This window comes from Hyla sarda, chromosome 10 (genome assembly GCF_029499605.1).
Source record: "Hyla sarda isolate aHylSar1 chromosome 10, aHylSar1.hap1, whole genome shotgun sequence".
In the NCBI taxonomy this organism is placed as follows: Eukaryota; Metazoa; Chordata; class Amphibia; order Anura; family Hylidae; genus Hyla; species Hyla sarda.
The window spans coordinates 82060341-82077917 of NC_079198.1; the positions used below are offsets into that span (position 1 = coordinate 82060341).

The window sequence follows — 17577 nt, forward strand, 5'->3', positions numbered from 1 at the left end:
GAGTTGTAGTTTTGCAAGATCTAGAGGGCCACAGTTTAGAGATACTGCACAGTGGTCTCTAAACTGTAACCCTCCAGATGTTGCAAAACTGCAAATCCCAGCATGTCCAAACATTCAGGTCAATGGGCAGAGGAAATGTGCATTAATTTGGAGCGGAGAATTCAAGAGGAATTACTCGAGTAAATTACTCTTGAATTACTCAATGTAAACGAGCCCATAGAAGAAAGAAGAAATGAAAACACAAAAATGAAAATTTCCTGTGTCCTCAAGGCCAAAACAGGCTGTGTTCTTAAGGGGTTAATACAATGCTCTCCAACCTGTTACTAAAGTACAACTTCTGGTATGTTGGGAGTTGTAGTTGTGCAGCAGCTGGAAAGCCTCAGGTTGAGGAAGAAGTCACATGACTAAGTATACTGCATCTGCCCCGCCTACGGTATAGGCTAGAACTGTGGCCCTTGTAGGTTATGACGTTGCAGAAAGGGGCGGGGTCTCCCGGGGTACAGCGAGCTACAATACACGTGTATGACAGGGAATAAAGGAGAGTGAAACATTTTAAGAGATCTGACAGACGCATGCGCACTAAACTACTCCCTGAGGCGCCATAAGTAAACATGGCGTCCGCCTGCTTCTCAAAGATTACCCGTACGCGGAAGTGAGTTCTCTTGCCCTCAGTAACAATGGCGTCTAAGGGTGCTCGACATCGGTGGAAAGGAACCGGTGAAAAGAGGGAGGAAAATAACGGAAAACTTAAGAAAGAGGAGGGCCGGGGCACGGAGCACAGAGCGGAGTGAGGGCTGCTTCCTGTATAAACCGCATGGTTAACGGGGAAGAGTGTATGATGTGTGCATGTGATGTGTACTATAGGGGGCGCATCTCTGTATCCTGGACCCTGGTGTATGGGGACTACCCCACAGTAATAGAGATGGATGGTCCCGCATGGGGACAGTAATGGCTCCTGTATCCTCCCTAGAGATCAATGACAGGGCCCCTGTGACTTATACGCCCCAATGATATGAATACATGTGACATCTCAGTCTATACACCAGTGCCCCCTCCCCCCCCCACATGTTACTCTCCAGCACTTGCAAAACTACAACTCCCATCATGCCCAGTCAGCAGTTGGCTGTCCAAGCATGATTAAAGTTGTCATTTTACAACCGCTAGAGAGTTACAAATTGCGGAACGCTGTTCTATACAATGTTAAAATAAAGACCCTGTGCAGCCTTGGTGGCCAGAATTTACTTATTGGGCCTAAATTGTCTCTTACAACTGCGCACTCCATACGTATGAGCGTTCATCTTAGCATGTTTTTTTAATGTAGAGAGAAGTAGGAATGTACGAATACCATTACCAGTACTCACAGATACCAGTTACTGATGTCCCCCAGTAAGGGTGGGTTCACACGGCCGTCTTTCCCTGTTCCCTCCCCCCCCCCAGTTCCGCTCTTGCAGTCTGTAAACGGATTAAAAATGGTATTAAAAAAATCCCATTCATGTCAGTGGGATTTTTTTATACAATCCGTTTACAACCGTTTGTACCATTCTGCACTCACTTCAGTTTTTATGACAGCAGAAAAAACATCACGTGGTTGAAAAAAACGGAAGAAAAAACAGATACAGTAAATTTTACATTGAAGTCTATGGAAAACAGATGAGCCTTTAATGTTATCCGTTTGCATCCGATTTTTCAATCCGTTTTTTGATCTGTTTTACTTCTGAGCATGCTCAGAACGATGGGTTTATTAGGCTGGGTTCACATCACGTTTTTGCTATACTGTTTTCATTCCATTTTTCTAAAGAAAACCGTATGGCAAAAAAAAACGGATCGAACAGTATGGAAAATAGTAAACTGTATGCGTTTTTAAACAGTACACTGTTTTTAAAAGTGCATACAGTTCCGTCCGTTTTTATATATAAAAAAAAAAAACCCTTACGTTTTTGATTATTCTGTAAATTTTTAATGGGAGGGGTGTTGGGTGGGGACTTTAGGATGCAAATGCGCAAAGTAAAAACTGTATACTGTTTCCCATATGGAACTGTATACATGTGCGCTTCCCATTGACGTTCATGTTAAAAAAAAAAAAAAAAAAAAGTATGTGGTTGCAGTACGGATTTTAAACCGGAGATAAAAAATGTGGTCAACCACGGTTTTGACTCCAGTTTAAAAACCGTACTGCAACCGCATACTTTTTTTTTTTTAATGGGAAACGCACATGTATACGGTTCCATACGGGAAACGGTATATACGGTTTTTACTTTGAACATGCGCATTTGCATCCTAAAGTCTCCACCCAACACCCCTCCCATTAAAAATGGACAAAATTATCAAAAACGTATGTTTTTTTTAGAAAAACGGAGGGAACTGTATGCACTTTTAAAAACAGTACACTGTTTTAAAACGCATACGGTTTTCTTTTTCCCATACTGTTCCATCCGTTTTTTTGCCCTACAGTTTTCTTTAGAAAAACGGATTGAAAACAGTCTGGCAAAAATGTGATGTGAACCCAGCCTAAACTGAACAATGACGGATACAAACGGATAACAGCCATTTGCATTCCGTATTGTAAGTTTTTTTTTTTCAAAGTCCGCTTTTATTTTTGTCGGGAGAAGAACGGGACTGGTCTAGACGGCCGTGTGAACGCAGCCTAAGAAGGCATCCCCACCCTTTAGCCAGGTAGCCACCCAGTAAACAGGTAGTTTTTCCTACTAGATCTGTGCTTCCCAACCAGGGCGCCTCCAGCTGTTGCAAAACTACAACTCCCAGCATGGCCGGACAGCCGAAGGCTGTCCGGGCATGCTGGGAGTTGTAGTTTTGCAACAGCTGGAGGCACCCTGCTTGGGAAATACTGCATCTAAGTATTAGCCAGGTAGCCCCTACCAATAGGCAGGAACTTCCCCATTAGACACACAATGCCTCATTACCCAGGTACTTCACCCATTAGCCAGTTAGTCCCCTATTAAAGGGTACCTTTTATCAAAAAAACTTTTGATATATTATAGATTAATGTATGCAGAATAACTTTCCAATAGCATGTTATTAAAAAATATGCTTCTTTCTATTTAATTTTCCACTTTGAAAAAATGACCACTAGGGGTCTCCCTACCAGTCTTTTTTTTTTTTCTTTTTTTTATAGATTTCAGACTCGTGCAGGAGTCCTAAATCTCAGACTGTATCCGGAACACAGACCAACTCACCACTGCTCACTGCCAGGGAGCAATGTTGCACTTGTCTGTGTCCCGACTGCAGTCTGAGATTTAGGACTCCTGCATGAGTCTGAAATCTATAAAAAAAGGACTGGTAGGGAGACCCCCAGTGGTCATTTTTTCAAAGTGGAAAATTTAATAGAAAGAAGCATATTTTTTAATAACATGCTATTGGAAAGTTATTCTGCATACATTAATCTATAATATATCAAAAGTTTTTTTTGATGAAAGGTACCCTTTAAGCATAAAGTTTCTCCTGCTCAGGGTAATTAGGTAGTCCCTTCTTACAATACATACACACACACACACATCTCCCTTCACAACCAGAGCAGCCGCAGTCAGCCGCCTCTTCCTCTCCTTTGTTGCAGGTGGCTATGGCCTGTGACATTACCATCTGCACCAGGTTAGAGGTCAGGCTCCGATCCTTCTTTTCCATTGACTGTGTAGAGTCGGGAGACCACCATAGCCATTAGGGCCCTATTACACATGGCGTTTATTGGCCAAATAGACCAATATTGCCCTGTGTAATAGAAGCGAGTAATCAGCTGGTGAATGAACAAATGCTTGTTTGTCAGCTGGTTACTACTTTTTGACAGGTTATAAATTCAAACACTTGTTTTTTGCCCTCACTACAGGACTACACAAACAATCCAGGGATCATTCACGCAGCACTGTACACACAATTGTCCCGTCTTCTCTGTAAACGACTGGCGATCTCGTAGTTCAGTGCTTGTTTACAGTGCATGTCCAACCATCAAACAGGGCCCTTAGACTGCCATGCGTGGTGCATGTTGTAAAAGAATTTTGGCACATTTTAACAGACAATTTACATGTTTTTATACCACCGCTCCACTGTCGGACTTTAGACCTTAAAGGGGTTATCCAGGAAAAAACTTTTTTTTATATATCAACTGGCTCCAGAAAGTTAAACAGATTTGTAAATTACTTCTCTTAAAAAATCTTAATCCTTTCAGTACTTATGAGCTGCTGAAGTTGAGTTGTTCTTTTCTGTCTAAGTGCTCTCTGATGACACCTGTCTCGGGAACCGCCCAGTTTAGAAGCAAATCCCCATAGCAAACCTCTTCTACTCTGTGCAGTTCCCAAGACAAGCAGAGATGTCAGCAGAGAGCACTGTTGCCAGATGGAAAACAACTCAACTTCAGCAGCTGATAATTATTGAAAGGATTAAGATCTTTTAATAGAGGTATTTTACAAATCTGTTTAACTTTTTGGATCCAGTTGATATATAAAAAAAAGTTTTTTCCTGGAATACCCCTTTAATTTTGAGCCATAATTTGTGGTCTTTTCACCTCTTTGGGTAGGAACAAACTATGTTTTGGCCCTCCGTTAATCGTATCCATCGGCATCCCGCCGAAAAAAGGATGCTGACATATACTGCTAATGGGCACAGCGGACCCCATTCAATTCTATGGACGAAAGGAGTCGCCTAGTCACCTAGTCACTCCTTTCGGGACGTGTGCGCTATTTCAAAAGCGCAACAGCTTAAAATAGAGCATATGACCTGCTCGGAGTCAGTAGGGGGGGTTCAGCAGGAGAAGTGAATGGCGTGAGCTGCTCTCGTTGGCAATATATGCCGGCATCCCGTTTTCGGCGGGATGCTGACAGATACGATTAATAGGGGCTAAAACATAGTGTGTTTCTACCCTTTCCTAAACATTTTAGGAAGCAATCCAGTGTGTTGCAAAAAGGTGTCTCCATTGAACAATTAATATGGCGCACAGCATGAACTCTAGCAAACTCAAATTTATATATTAACTCAAATATCAAAATTATACTTCACAATATTGTTTTATTTATTTATTTTTTGGCTGTGTTTTGTATATAGTTAAAGGTAAATATTCAACCTCTATTTTCGGCCAAATGGAAACACTTTAGGCCTCTAAAAGGTCAGTGGAGGCCTATGGCTATGTTCAGCTTATGTGCCAGAAGCTTTCCTAGTTCATATGCCAAATGCGTCCATATAGTGGGATGTAAACATGGTCTTATTTCTTAACTGATTTTTATTTGGCTAGTGAAAGGGGTTGTCTGGGTTAAAAATAAATAAAAGTTGTACTCACCTGCTTCATTACCCACTCTGACTCTTTAGATGGTTCCTGATCCCTATTACCACGTCCTGGTGTCTTGCCTTTGCCAGGGATTGGCCTGAGCGTACAGTGGGAGGGGTAACCAGGCAGTGGTGATCAGGGAGTAATGGGCAGCGGGAGATGAGGCAGGTGAGTACAGTTGTTTCAGTTGTTTTCTATTTATTTATTTTTCCTTTTAACCCAGCCTGCCCACAAAAAAAACAGTCCTTTTTATAATAGTCACATTTTCTCCCGTTATTTTATTCTAGATCTACGTGTAGCAAAGCCGGACAAGTGTGGGCACCTGAAGGAGCGACTGCATTTAAATGCCTGATATCTGCCCGATTCTGTGCAGCCCTGCTGAGTAATATCTCTGACTGTGATGAAACATTCAACTATTGGGAACCTGTAAGTAACTAATGAAAAAGATAAATGCTATCAAAGTGAATATTACGTATTGGCCCTCATTTACTATTGAAAACCCGACGTGTTTTGTCGGGTTGTGCACCAGAATCTGGCACATTGTGCCAGAAATTCTGTCTGCTCCAGAATTGAGAAAAGCCCGATTAACTCTCCATTTTACTGTGAAAACCCAAAAAGAAGGCGCCTGGCCATCTGGAAAAGGGGAAGTGGCCACCGAAAAGGGGCATGTTCCCAACATTTTCACAAAAACCCAACATATTTACTAAGGTTTCCATAGAAAATGTGGTGGATTTGAGCCGAGGAAAACCAGACAGATCAGAGCATGTGTAAAAAAAAAAAAAGCAAAATGTAGGGAAACCTTAGTAAATACCGTGGGAAAAAAATTGTAGAGAATTAAAACCCACAAAGAAACCTACACAACACTCTTAGTAAATCAGGGCCATTGTGTGTGTCTTCATGCCTGTATTTGTTTTCTGAAGTGTTTTTCTACATGTATTTTTATATGTTTATGTGTAAAAAAAAAAACTTGTCAAGGAATGCATCAAAAATATGCATAAAATGGCTATTGTACCTCCAAAATATGCGTATATCAATTTTTCTTTTTTGCTGTAATTAGTACAGCCATAAAAAAGTCAGCTGTGCTATGTAATTCAATTGGGAACATTACAACATTAATTGGTTCCTGGATGAACAATGTAGGTTGAAACTATGAGACTATAATTGGTTCAGAAGCCCAAAAATGTCACCCGAAATAGAAAAAAGGAGCATTAACCACTTAAGGACCTAGGGCGTATGGATACGCCTTGATGTCCTGGTACTTAAGGACCCAGGGCGTATCCATACGCCCGTGGGAATTTCGGTCCCCGCCGCGCGCCGGGCGGGGACCGGGCCGGGGTGACTGCTGATATCAATCAGCAGGCACCCCGTGCAAATGCCCAGGGGGGTCATCAGACCCCCCCCCCGTCGGCGATCGGCGCAAATCGCAAGTGAATTCTCACTTGCGATTTGCGCCGATTCCGGGTCATACGGGTCTATTGTGACCCGGAATAGAAGGGGGATCGCGGTTGTCTAAGACACCCACGATCCCCCTGTAGGCATAGGAGTGAGGTGGCAGGGTTGCCACCCCTCCTATCCCTGCTATTGGTCTGCTATTGATCGTCAGAGGCGACGACCAATAGCAGACCGGGGGCGGGGGGGTTAACTTTCGTTTTCCCCGTCCTGCCCACCCACAATAGGCGGGGCAGAACGGGGAACCGAAGGGGACCGGCGCCGACGTCCACTTACCCGTCCGGAGGCTGCGGCGACGGTGATCGGCGGGCGGCGTCACGTGCGTCTGAAGAGGACGGCTGCCGGGATCCTACGGAAGCCGGTAAGTAGATCTGGAGGGCTACAGTCTGAGACCGTGGTCTCTAACTGTAGCCCTCCAGATGTTGCAAAACTACAACTCCCAGCATGCCCAGACAGCTGTTTGGGCATGCTGGAATATGTAGTTTTGCAACAGCTGGAGGGCTGCAGTTTGAGACCACTATACAGTGGTCTCTAAACTATATCCCTCCAGATCTTGCAAAACTACTACTCCTAGCATGCCCACATAGCTGTTTGTTGTCTGGACATGCTGGGTGTTGTAGTTTTGCAACATCTGGAGGTCCACAGTTTGGAGATCACTGTGCAGTGGTCTAAAAACTGTAGCTCTCCAGATGTTGCAAAACTGCAATTCCCAGCATGCCCAGAAAGCAAACAGCTGTCTCGGCATGCTAGGAGTTGTAGTTGGGTACCTCCAGCTATTTCATAACTACATCTCCCAGCATGCCCTTCGGTGATTAGTACATGCTGGGAGTTGTAGTTTTGCAACAGCTGGAGGCACACTGGTTGGAAAATATTGAGTTAGGGAACAGAACCTAACTGAAGGTTTTCCAACCAGTGTGCCTCCAGCTGTGGCAAAACTACAACTCCCAGCATGCACGGTCTGTCAGTACATGCTGGGAGTTGTAGTTTTGAAACAGCTGGAGGTTTGCCCCCCCATGTGAACGTACAGGGTACATTCACATAGGCGGGTTTACAGTAAATTTCCTGCTTCAAGTTTGGGCTGCGGCAAATTTTTTGCCGCAGTGCAAACTCCTAGCGGGAAATTCACCGTAACCCGCCAGTGTGAATGTACCCTAAAAACACTACACTACACTAACACCTAATAAAGGGTAAAACACTACATATACACCCCTTACACTGTCCCCCCCAATAAACAATTTAAAACGTCTTGTATGGCAGGGTTTCCAAAACGGAGCCTCCAGCTGTTGCAAAACAACAACTCCCAGCATTTCTGGACAGCCACTGACTGTCCAGGCATGCTGGGAGTTTAGCAACAGCTGGAGGCACCCTGTTTGGGAATCACTGGCGTAGAATACCCCTATGTCCACCCCGATGCAATCCCTAATTTAGTCCTCAAATGCGCATGGTGCTCTCTTACTTCGGAGCCCTGTCGTATTTCAAGGAAACAGTTTAGGGCCACATATGGGGTATCTCCGTACTCGGGAGAAATTACACTACAAATTTTGGGGGGCTTTTTTTTCCTTTTACCGCTTGTGAAAAGGAAAAGTTGGGGGCTACACCGGCCTGTTAGTGTAAATTTTTAAATTTTTTTACACTAACATGCTGGTGTTGCCTCATACTTTTTATTTCCACAAGCGGTAAAAGGAAAAAAAGACCCCCAAAATTTGTAACGCAATTTCTCCTGAGTACAGAAATACCCCATATGTGGGCGTAAAATGCTCTGCGGGCGCACAACAAGGCTCAGGAGTGAGTGCACCATGTACATTTGAGGCCTAAATTGGTGATTTGCACAGGGGTGGCTGATTTTACAGCGGTTCTGACAAACGCAAAAAAAAAAAAATACCCACATGTGACCCCATTTTGGAAACTACACCCCTCACCGAACGTGACAAGGGGTATAGTGAGCCTGAACACCCCACAGGTGTTTGACGAATTTTCATTAAAGTTGGATGGGAAAATGAAAAAAATTATATTTTTTCACTAAAATGCTGGTGTTACCCTAAATTTTTCATTTTCACATCGGGAAATAGGAAAAAAGCCCCCCCAAATTTGTTAACCCATCTCTTCTGAGTAAGAACATACCCCATATGTGAATTTAAAGTGCTCTGCGGGCGAACTACAATGCTCAGAAGAGAAGGAGCGCCATTGGGATTTTGTAGAGAAAATTTGTCCGGAATTGAAGGCCACATGTGTTTACAAAGCCCCCATAGTGCCAGAACAATGGACCCCCGACACATGTGACCCCATTTTGGAAACTACACCCCTCACGTAATGTAATAAGGGGTACATTGAGAATTTACGCCCCACAGATGTCTGACAGATTTTTGGAACAGTGGTCCGTAAAAATGAAAAATACACTTTTTCATTTACACAGCCCACTGTTCCAAAGATCTGTGGGGTGTTAATACTCACTGCACCCCTTATTAAATTCTGTGAGGGGTGTAGTTTCCAAAATGGGGTCACATGTGGGGGGTTCCACTGTTCTGGCACCACGGGGGGCTTTGTAAACGCACATGGCCCCTGACTACCATTCCAAACTAATTCTCTTTCCAAAAGCTCAATGGCGCTCCTCCTCTTCTGAGCATTGTAGTTCGCCAGCAGAGCATTTTACGTCCTAACATGGGGTATTTCCATACTCAGAAGAAATGGGGTTACACATTTTGGGGGTCATTTTCTCCTATTACCCCTTGTAAAAATGTAAAATTTTGGGGAAAAACAGCATTTTAGTAAAAAAAAAAAATAATTTTCATTTACACATCCAACTTTAACGAAAAGTCGTCAAACACCTGTGGGGTGTTAAGGCTCAGCGGACCCCTTGTTACGTTCCTTGAGGGGTGTAGTTTCCAAAATAGTATGCCATGTGGGTATTTTTTGCTGTTCTGGCACCACAGGGGCTTCCTAAATGCGACATGCCCCCAAAAAACCATTTCAGCAAAAGTTGCTTTCAAAAAGCCAAATGTGACTCCTTCTCTTCTGAGCATTGTAGTTTGCCCGCAAAGCATTTTACATCCTAACATGGGGTATTTCCATACTCAGAAGAGATGGGGTTACAAATTTGGGGGGGCATTTTCTCCCATTACCCTTTGTAAAAATGGTAAATTTGGGGGAAAAACTGCACTTTAGTGAAAATTTTTTTTTTTCATTTACACATCCGACTTTAACGAAAAGTCGTCAAACACCTGTGGGGTGTTAAGGCTCACTGGACCCCTTGTTACGTGACTTGAGGGGTCTAGTTTCCAAAATGGTATGCCATGTTGGGATTTTCTGCTGTTCTGGCACCATAGGGGCTTCCTAAATGTGACATGCCCCCCAAAAACCATTTCAGCAAAATTCCCTCTCCAAAATCCTATTGTCGCTCCTTCCCTTCTGAGCCCTCTAGTGCACCCGCCGAACACTTGACATACACATATGAGGTATTTCCTTACTCAAAAGAAATTGGGTTACAAATTTTGGGGGGATTTTTCATCTATTACCCCTTGTAAAAATTCAAAAACTGGGTCTACAAGAACATGCGATTGTAAAAAATGAAGATTTTGAATTTTCTCCTTCACTTTGCTGCTATTCCTGTGAAACACCTAAAGAGTTAACACACTTACTGATTGTCATTTTGAATACTTTGAGGGGTGCAGTTTTTATAATGGGGTCATTTGTGGGGTATTTCTAATATGAAGGCCCTTCAAATCCACTTCAAAACTGAACTGGTCCCTGAAAAATTCCGATTTTGAAAATTTTGTGAAAAATTGGGAAATTGCTGCTGAACTTTGAAGCCCTCTGGTGTCTTCCAAAAGTAAAAATACGTCAATTTTATGATGCAAACATAAAGTAGACATATTGTATATGTGAATCAATATATAATTTATTTGAAATATCCATTTTCCTTACAAGCAGTGAGCTTCAAAGTTAAAAAAATGCAAAATTTTCAATTTTTTCATCAAATTTTGGAATTTTTCACCAAGAAATGATGCAAGTATCGACAAAATTTTACCACTAACATAAAGTAGAATATGTCACGAAAAAACAATCTCGGAATCAGAATGAAAGGTAAAAGCATCCCAGAGTTATTAATGCTTAAAGTGACAGTGGTCAGATGTTCAAAAAATGGCCGGGTCCTTAAGGTATATTTGGGCTGGGTCCTTAAGGGGTTAAAGAAAGTAGAAAATATATAACTAATACAGACAAAGCAAGTCCTTACATATAAAAGTAAGAAAGAGCTTCTGGAAGCTGTAATCACTGTCTTTGTAGAGAACAGGAGCTTCTTCAGGGTCCTGTACAGGACACACAATGTGTTAAAAAAGTTAAATGGAGCCGCCCTTACCCGGTGTCCAAAGGAGCAGCTAACCCCTGCGCAGAACCTTCCTGTACTGTAGGGGGCGCTACCAGACAGACAGACAGACAGCCAGTCAGTGAATGCACTTCAGTAATACAGGTGTTTTACCAGTGAGTGCCCATTCTAATTGGTCAGTTCTTCCAGCCATTGACACTTTTCGGAGATTTGGAGATTTAGCATTGTATGTTAAAAGGGTATTCCAGCAATGTTTTTTAGTTGACTATGCTACAGGGGCTGTAAAGTTAGTGTGGTTCATAATATAGTGTCTGTTCCTGTGTGTGACGGTTTTCTCACAATTCTTCTGTGATTTTCACCCCAATATTTATTTTTAACAGCAAACAAAATGACTGTTCTCTCAGATTTTTCCCAGGTTGCAATGCAGCCGAGACCTGACTCACTAGTCAGCTGATGACAGGGAGCCTGTCTGCTTCAATGGGTGGAGCGATCGCTTTGTGGGAGAGAGAGATCAATCTGCAACTAATGCAACAGCTGGAGGCACCCTTATTGAAAACCACAGGTCTTTTGAATGGATGCAGCTCATTTATGTTTCAATGGGTGGGGTGGCTGATGTGTGGGAGGGAGGAAAATGGAATTATGGGATTTGTAGGCAAAAAAAGAAAACTGAAACAGGAAATACCAGTTCACAAAAAAGCTAGCCGCAGTATTATGGTAATCTCATGAGACAGCCATTTAGCCCCAAGACAAGCGCAGATCCTTCCTAAGCATGTCCATTACTGCCTGCCAAGTACGTACTAAAATCACCTTATGGTGGATAACCCCTTTAAGTCTGGTTTCATGTTACAATGGTCCAGAAAAGACCATTCTATGTTGAAACTATTGTAACCCGAGGCCATTGTAAGTTGAGGGACCACTGTATTATTTGTTTACTTCACTTTTTCCTATTTTTGGATGACATTTTGTGGCTTCAAAACCAATTTTCTGTTATAGGAGGAGATTCATCAAAACTTGTTCTGAGGAAGAGTTGACCGGTTGCCCATAACAACCAATAAGATTGCTGCCTTTATTTCTCAGAGGCCTTTTCAAAAATGAAAGATCTGATTGGTTGCTATGGGCAACTGGTCGAATTTTCCTCAGCCCAGGTTTTGATGAATCTCCCCCATAGTCTCTGCATTATAGTGGTTTCAACATACAATGGAACCAGTCATCATCCTGGAACCAATTGTTACTTGAGGGACCACTGTATGTTGATTGTACTGACATCTAGTGGCCAGTGTGAAAACTGCAGTCATTATGATTTTGTATTAGTTTACTAAGGCTACTTTCACACTGCCGTTATGTCCCTGCAGTACACTGGCTGTTGTAAAACGACGGAAGTATAGCCGGAGAAACATTTGTGAATGCACTGTCTTTTTCTCCCGCTATACTCCTCTAAAATAACGGACCCCATTATAATCAATTAGATCATGCGGTGCCCATTGTGACGCGTCCCGATAACGGGTGTTAAAGGCCAAAAAAAACCTGTTACGGGCAGGTCACAACAGCAGTGTGAAAGTATCCTTAAATGGGAACTGTCACTTAGCAAGTGATACAGTGACACCCTGGGGGTGTCAGCTGACCAGAGATGTCTGGTTTGGCAAAATTTCCAAGTCAGTTTATATATTCCCATTGATTTCAGTGGGATTTTGCTGCACTGTGCAAACATAATTTTTGTGGTGAAAACATTTGTGGCATAAATCCAGATTTTGCCATCCACAGGAACAATCAGCATATTGGTTTCCTTGGCGTCTACTTGCAAATGCATTGGCATCTATGGAGACAGTGCATTTCCAAGCAGCTCCTAGCGCCAGCGAAACATGTCCAGTGAATGTCCTTATGCAAGCCTTACATTTCTGAGCCTTACGTTCATAGGCCGGCATTTTTCATTGTAGGTGTTAGTGAAGCATTTATTATTGTAGGTGTTAGTGAAGCATTTATTATTGTAGGTGTTAGTGAAGCATTTATTATTGTAGGTGTTAGTGAAGCATTTATTATTGTAGGTGTTAGTGAAGCATTTATCATTGTAGGTGTTAGTGAAGCATTTATCATTGTAGGTGTTAGTGAAGCATTTATCATTGTAGGTGTTAGTGAAGCATTTATCATTGTAGGTGTTAGTGAAGCATTTATCATTGTAGGTGTTAGTGAAGCATTTATCATTTTAGGTGTAAGTGAAGGATTTATCATTGTAGGTGTAAGTGAAGGATTTTTCTACACCTTTTTTTGTGTGCTGGTAATGTGTAGGAGCAGCAAATTTATTAAATGGTCACAGAGCATTTGATACATTTTGTGCAGGTCACATTTTCACAAAAAAGTGCAGTTCATAAAACCATTCTATATCATGTGTATTGCCAAAATCAGTGGATTGCAACTCAAAATCAGCAGAATGTGTAAACCAAAAGGTGCAAAAAAGGCCCAAATAAACCCTGCTTGCTCCTTTTTTGCGCCTTTTCTAGACACAAAAAACTGTCTAAAGACAATTATAAATGTGGGCCGTATTCTTTTTCCATGAATTTCCAGGGAAGTGCTAAATTTCTTAAGTCTCCACACTTTCCTCAAGGAAAACAGATACCCCTTTGACCTATTTAAAAAAAACTTTTCTCATTCTAGTAACTGGTCAGGGTCTGAACATTCAGACTCTGACCGATCAAAACTTTTGATATGACAACTTTTATTTTTATCAGTTAACAAAACACAAATTGATTGAACAGAAGGTATTTGTAAATAAATCAGTATTTGGATGTGAGCACCCTTTGCCTTCTAAACATCACCAATTCTTCTAGGTACACTTGCCCAGTGTCAGGAATTTTATATACAGACAATGCGGGATTCGGCACAGAAATTCCGATGTGTGAATATGGCCTAAAGGAACTAGGTAGGAATGTTGTTCCAGTCATCTTGAAGAACTAATCCCAGATCTTCTGTGGATGTAGGCTCAAATACTTTTGTGTCTTTGTAAAATCCCAGACAGACTCAATGATGTGGAGATCAGGGCTCTGTGGGGACCATGTATTCACTTCCAGGACTCCTTGTTTTTCTATATGCTAAGATAGGGGGAGATGTATCAAAACGTGTCTAGAGGAAATATTGCTGAGTTGCCCATAGCAATCAATCAGATTGCTTCTTCCCTTTTTGAAAAGGCCTCTGAAAAATGAAAGAAGTGATCTGATTGGTTGCTATGGGCAACTCAGCAACATTTCCTCTGGACAGGTTTTGACAAATGTCACGCCCCCTCCCATAGGCTTGCATTGAGGGGGCGGAGCATGACGTCACACGGGGGTGGAGCCGTGACATCACTATGCTCCGTCCCCGTGATCGACAGTAATCAGACCCGTAGCGTACACGCTCCGAGGACTGATTCTAAAGGAGTGCGGCGTGCAAGATCACGGGGGTCCCCAGCAATGGGAACCCCGCGATCAGGCATCTTATCCCCTATCCTTTGGATAGGGGCAGGTGCGGACAAACCATATGTGCAGCAGGTTCAACTGCACAAGGGCCCAGCAAGTAAGGGGGCCCACCGCCAGTGGCATAGCTATAGAGGTATCTGTACGCTGGGCCCGGGCCTTGAGAGGGGGGAGGGGGTTACTGGAAGCAGGGGGTTAATGGAAGTGGGGGAGGGGGGTTAATGGAAGCAGGGGGGTTAATTGAAGCAGGGGGGGCCTTAATTGAAGCAGGGGGGGGTTAATGGAATGAGGGTCAGGATGGGGTGAATGAAAGAAGCAGGGGGGGTTAATGAAAGCACAGTGGGGGGAATGGAAGCGCAGGGGGGGGGGGTGGGAAGGAAGGAGGGGCAGGATGGGGTGAATGGAAGGAGCAGGAGGGGTTAATGGGTGCAGGGGGGTAGTGGAAGCATGAAGGGGATTGGAAGGAGGGGCAGGATGGGGAGAATGGAAGGAGCAGGGGGTAATGGAAGTAATGGAAGTGGGGGGGGGGTGAATGGAAGCAGGGGCAGGAGGGGTGAATGGAAGAAAGAGCAGGGGGGTCAATGGAAGCAGTGAGGGGGGTTAATAGAAGTGGAGGGTGAATGGAAGGAGGGGCAGGATGAGGTGAATGCAAGGAGCAGGGGGTTAATGGAAGCAGGGGGAGGGTAATGAGAGCGGGGGGGGGGGGGGGGGGGGGGGGAGCAGGCACATTCTTTGCACAAGGGCCCTCTGCTGTCTGTGTCCAGCCCCTGGATAGGGGATAAGATGTCTAAGCGCCTAAGTGGGCCCCCTTACCCCTTTAATTACATTTGCTATGTATTTAGTGGTGTTGTCCTGCTACAGAATACATTTGGGGACAAACTGATGGTATTTCATGATAGATAAGTGTCTGCCTGTATTTCTCAACATTAAGGTGACTTTTAACTCTGACCAAATCCCCAACTCGATTTGTTGAAATTCAGCCTTAAACCTGCAAGGAACCTCCACCATTCTTCACATACTGCACTAAGTTTCCTTGGCCAACCACTGTGCCTAATGTCTTCAACGTTGCTTAATTCTCTGTATTTCTTCAAAAGAGCTTGAAACGGTCATCTTGAAACCAAATTTTGCTTTGAAATGTTTGCCTGGGAGAGGAGAGACCTAGCTAATGCAGTATAACTTACCTATGGTGTATGACCTGTGACATGACACGGTCTTCCACAACCTCACCTTTGTAGAGTTTGGCTGTTCCTAACCCAGTTTTAAACCTCCTATAGATCTGTTTCAGATAATGATGACCATTAATCCCGTGTGTTGTGTAGTTGGCTTGTACAAGTGTACTTAGAATTGATGTTTTTAGAGACAAAGGGCGGTCACACCACTGATTGATTTCATTCAGATTTCTCTTCTGTTCATTCACTTTGCATTTTGTTGAGTAATGAACTATTAACACTTGCAATTTTGAAAGCATTCTTAATTCACTGCATTTTTCCTCATTTGCCTAAAACTTTTACGCAGTACTGTATGTACATTTGTTATCTGCAGTATACATTGATTTTTAATAACTGTTTGTTTTTATTACTTTTTTTAGACTCACTACCTCGTATACGGCAAAGGATTTCAGACCTGGGAATATTCTCCAGTCTATGCGTTGCGGTCCTATGCGTACCTATGGCTGCATGCGTTACCTGCCTGGTTCCATGCAAATATCCTGCAGACAAACAAGGTAGGAGGGAGAAGTGTCAGTACAAAAGCTTATCTCCTATCCGCAGGATAGGGGATATGTTTTAAACCGCAGGGGTCTGACCGCTGGGACCTCCTGCATTTTCCTGTATGCAGGGGTGTGGAAAAAAAACTACTTGTCCAAGGGACTAAAGCGGAACACAATCTACTTGTCCCTCAAGAAAATGCACTTGTCCTGGTAGATAAAATAATTTCAACCAAAATAGTACGATCCCCCCCACTAGACCACCAGGGATGGATATAAGAACCCTTTAGAAACTGCTGTCAACTTTAACAGCGGTGATGTAATGGTTTAATAGCGGCCACGGTGATCGCAGCATGCCAGGATATTAGTGGCGGTAGAGCTGTAGCTCCTTTTACACCCAAGGCAAACCCCTTCCCCCCCCCCCCCCCCCCCCATCCATAACTCCAATTTTTCTATATACAGGGATGTATGAGGGTAATCTTATATGCCATGATCTGTAGTTTTTATCGGAACCATTTATTATCGGAACTTTTATTAGGAAAGGGGCTTATTCACATATATACGCACTTTTTAAAATATTTTAATCACTATTTTTCAGTCTTCATAGGGACTTATACACGGAGTCTTTTGATTGGAAAACACTGAACACCGCTGTGTTAAGGGGGGGGGGGGGGGTTCTGCGTCTTCAGTTTATGTGGTGCCTTTTATTTACTCTAATTTATGCATCAGAAAATGCTGGAAGTTGCATTTAGTTAGTAGATAACTACAACACCCAGCATGCCCTGATACAGCCTATGGTTGTGTGGGTGTTGCAGCATGTTGCACTGTATAGTAGTATAGTTAAGGTTATTGTGTAACATGCTGGGAGTTGTAGTTTTGGTTCGGGCGTGTTTGCGTGCATCTGTGGGGCTCTTGGTCGAGTATGAAGGGGGGTGGGATTTTGGTGGTGCAATTTAGTGCGGGTGGCCAGAAGCCACTAAAAATAAAAAAAATTAGCACAGCTGGCAGCAGCACTTGTCAGTCCGCCCCTGTACAAAACATACATACATGCACATATCATACATACACCAGGTCACTGCCCCCTATATTATACATTACATACATACATCATACATACAGACACATCATACATACATACAACCGCCGCTGCCCCCCATCATACATTACATACACAAACATCATACACACATCACACATACACTCAAACCATACATATACACCATACATATGCACACATCATACATACACCCGCCACTGCCCCCCATCATACATTATATACACACATCATATATACACATCACACATACACTCACACCATACATATACACCATACATATGCACACATCATACATACACCCGCCACTGCCCCCCATCATACATTATATACACA

The 17577-nt window shown here is 43.1% G+C and overlaps 1 protein-coding gene across 3 annotated transcripts in view; it reads left to right on the forward strand.

Annotated features, from left to right (window-relative positions):
* The first annotated feature begins 501 nt into the window (after window positions 1-501).
* ALG9 (ALG9 alpha-1,2-mannosyltransferase) overlaps window positions 502-17577 on the forward strand; it is a 198041-nt gene continuing 180965 nt past the window's right edge. For 2 of the 3 annotated variants that reach the window (XM_056542767.1, XM_056542768.1), the window contains exons 1-3: window positions 648-787; window positions 5557-5695; window positions 16071-16205. In XM_056542767.1, the coding sequence (XP_056398742.1) occupies window positions 678-787; window positions 5557-5695; window positions 16071-16205 (384 nt within the window). In that variant the 5' untranslated portion in view covers window positions 648-677. Of the gene's footprint in view, window positions 788-5556; window positions 5696-16070; window positions 16206-17577 lie in introns of all 3 variants that reach the window. The other variant, XM_056542769.1, reaches the window with a different exon arrangement.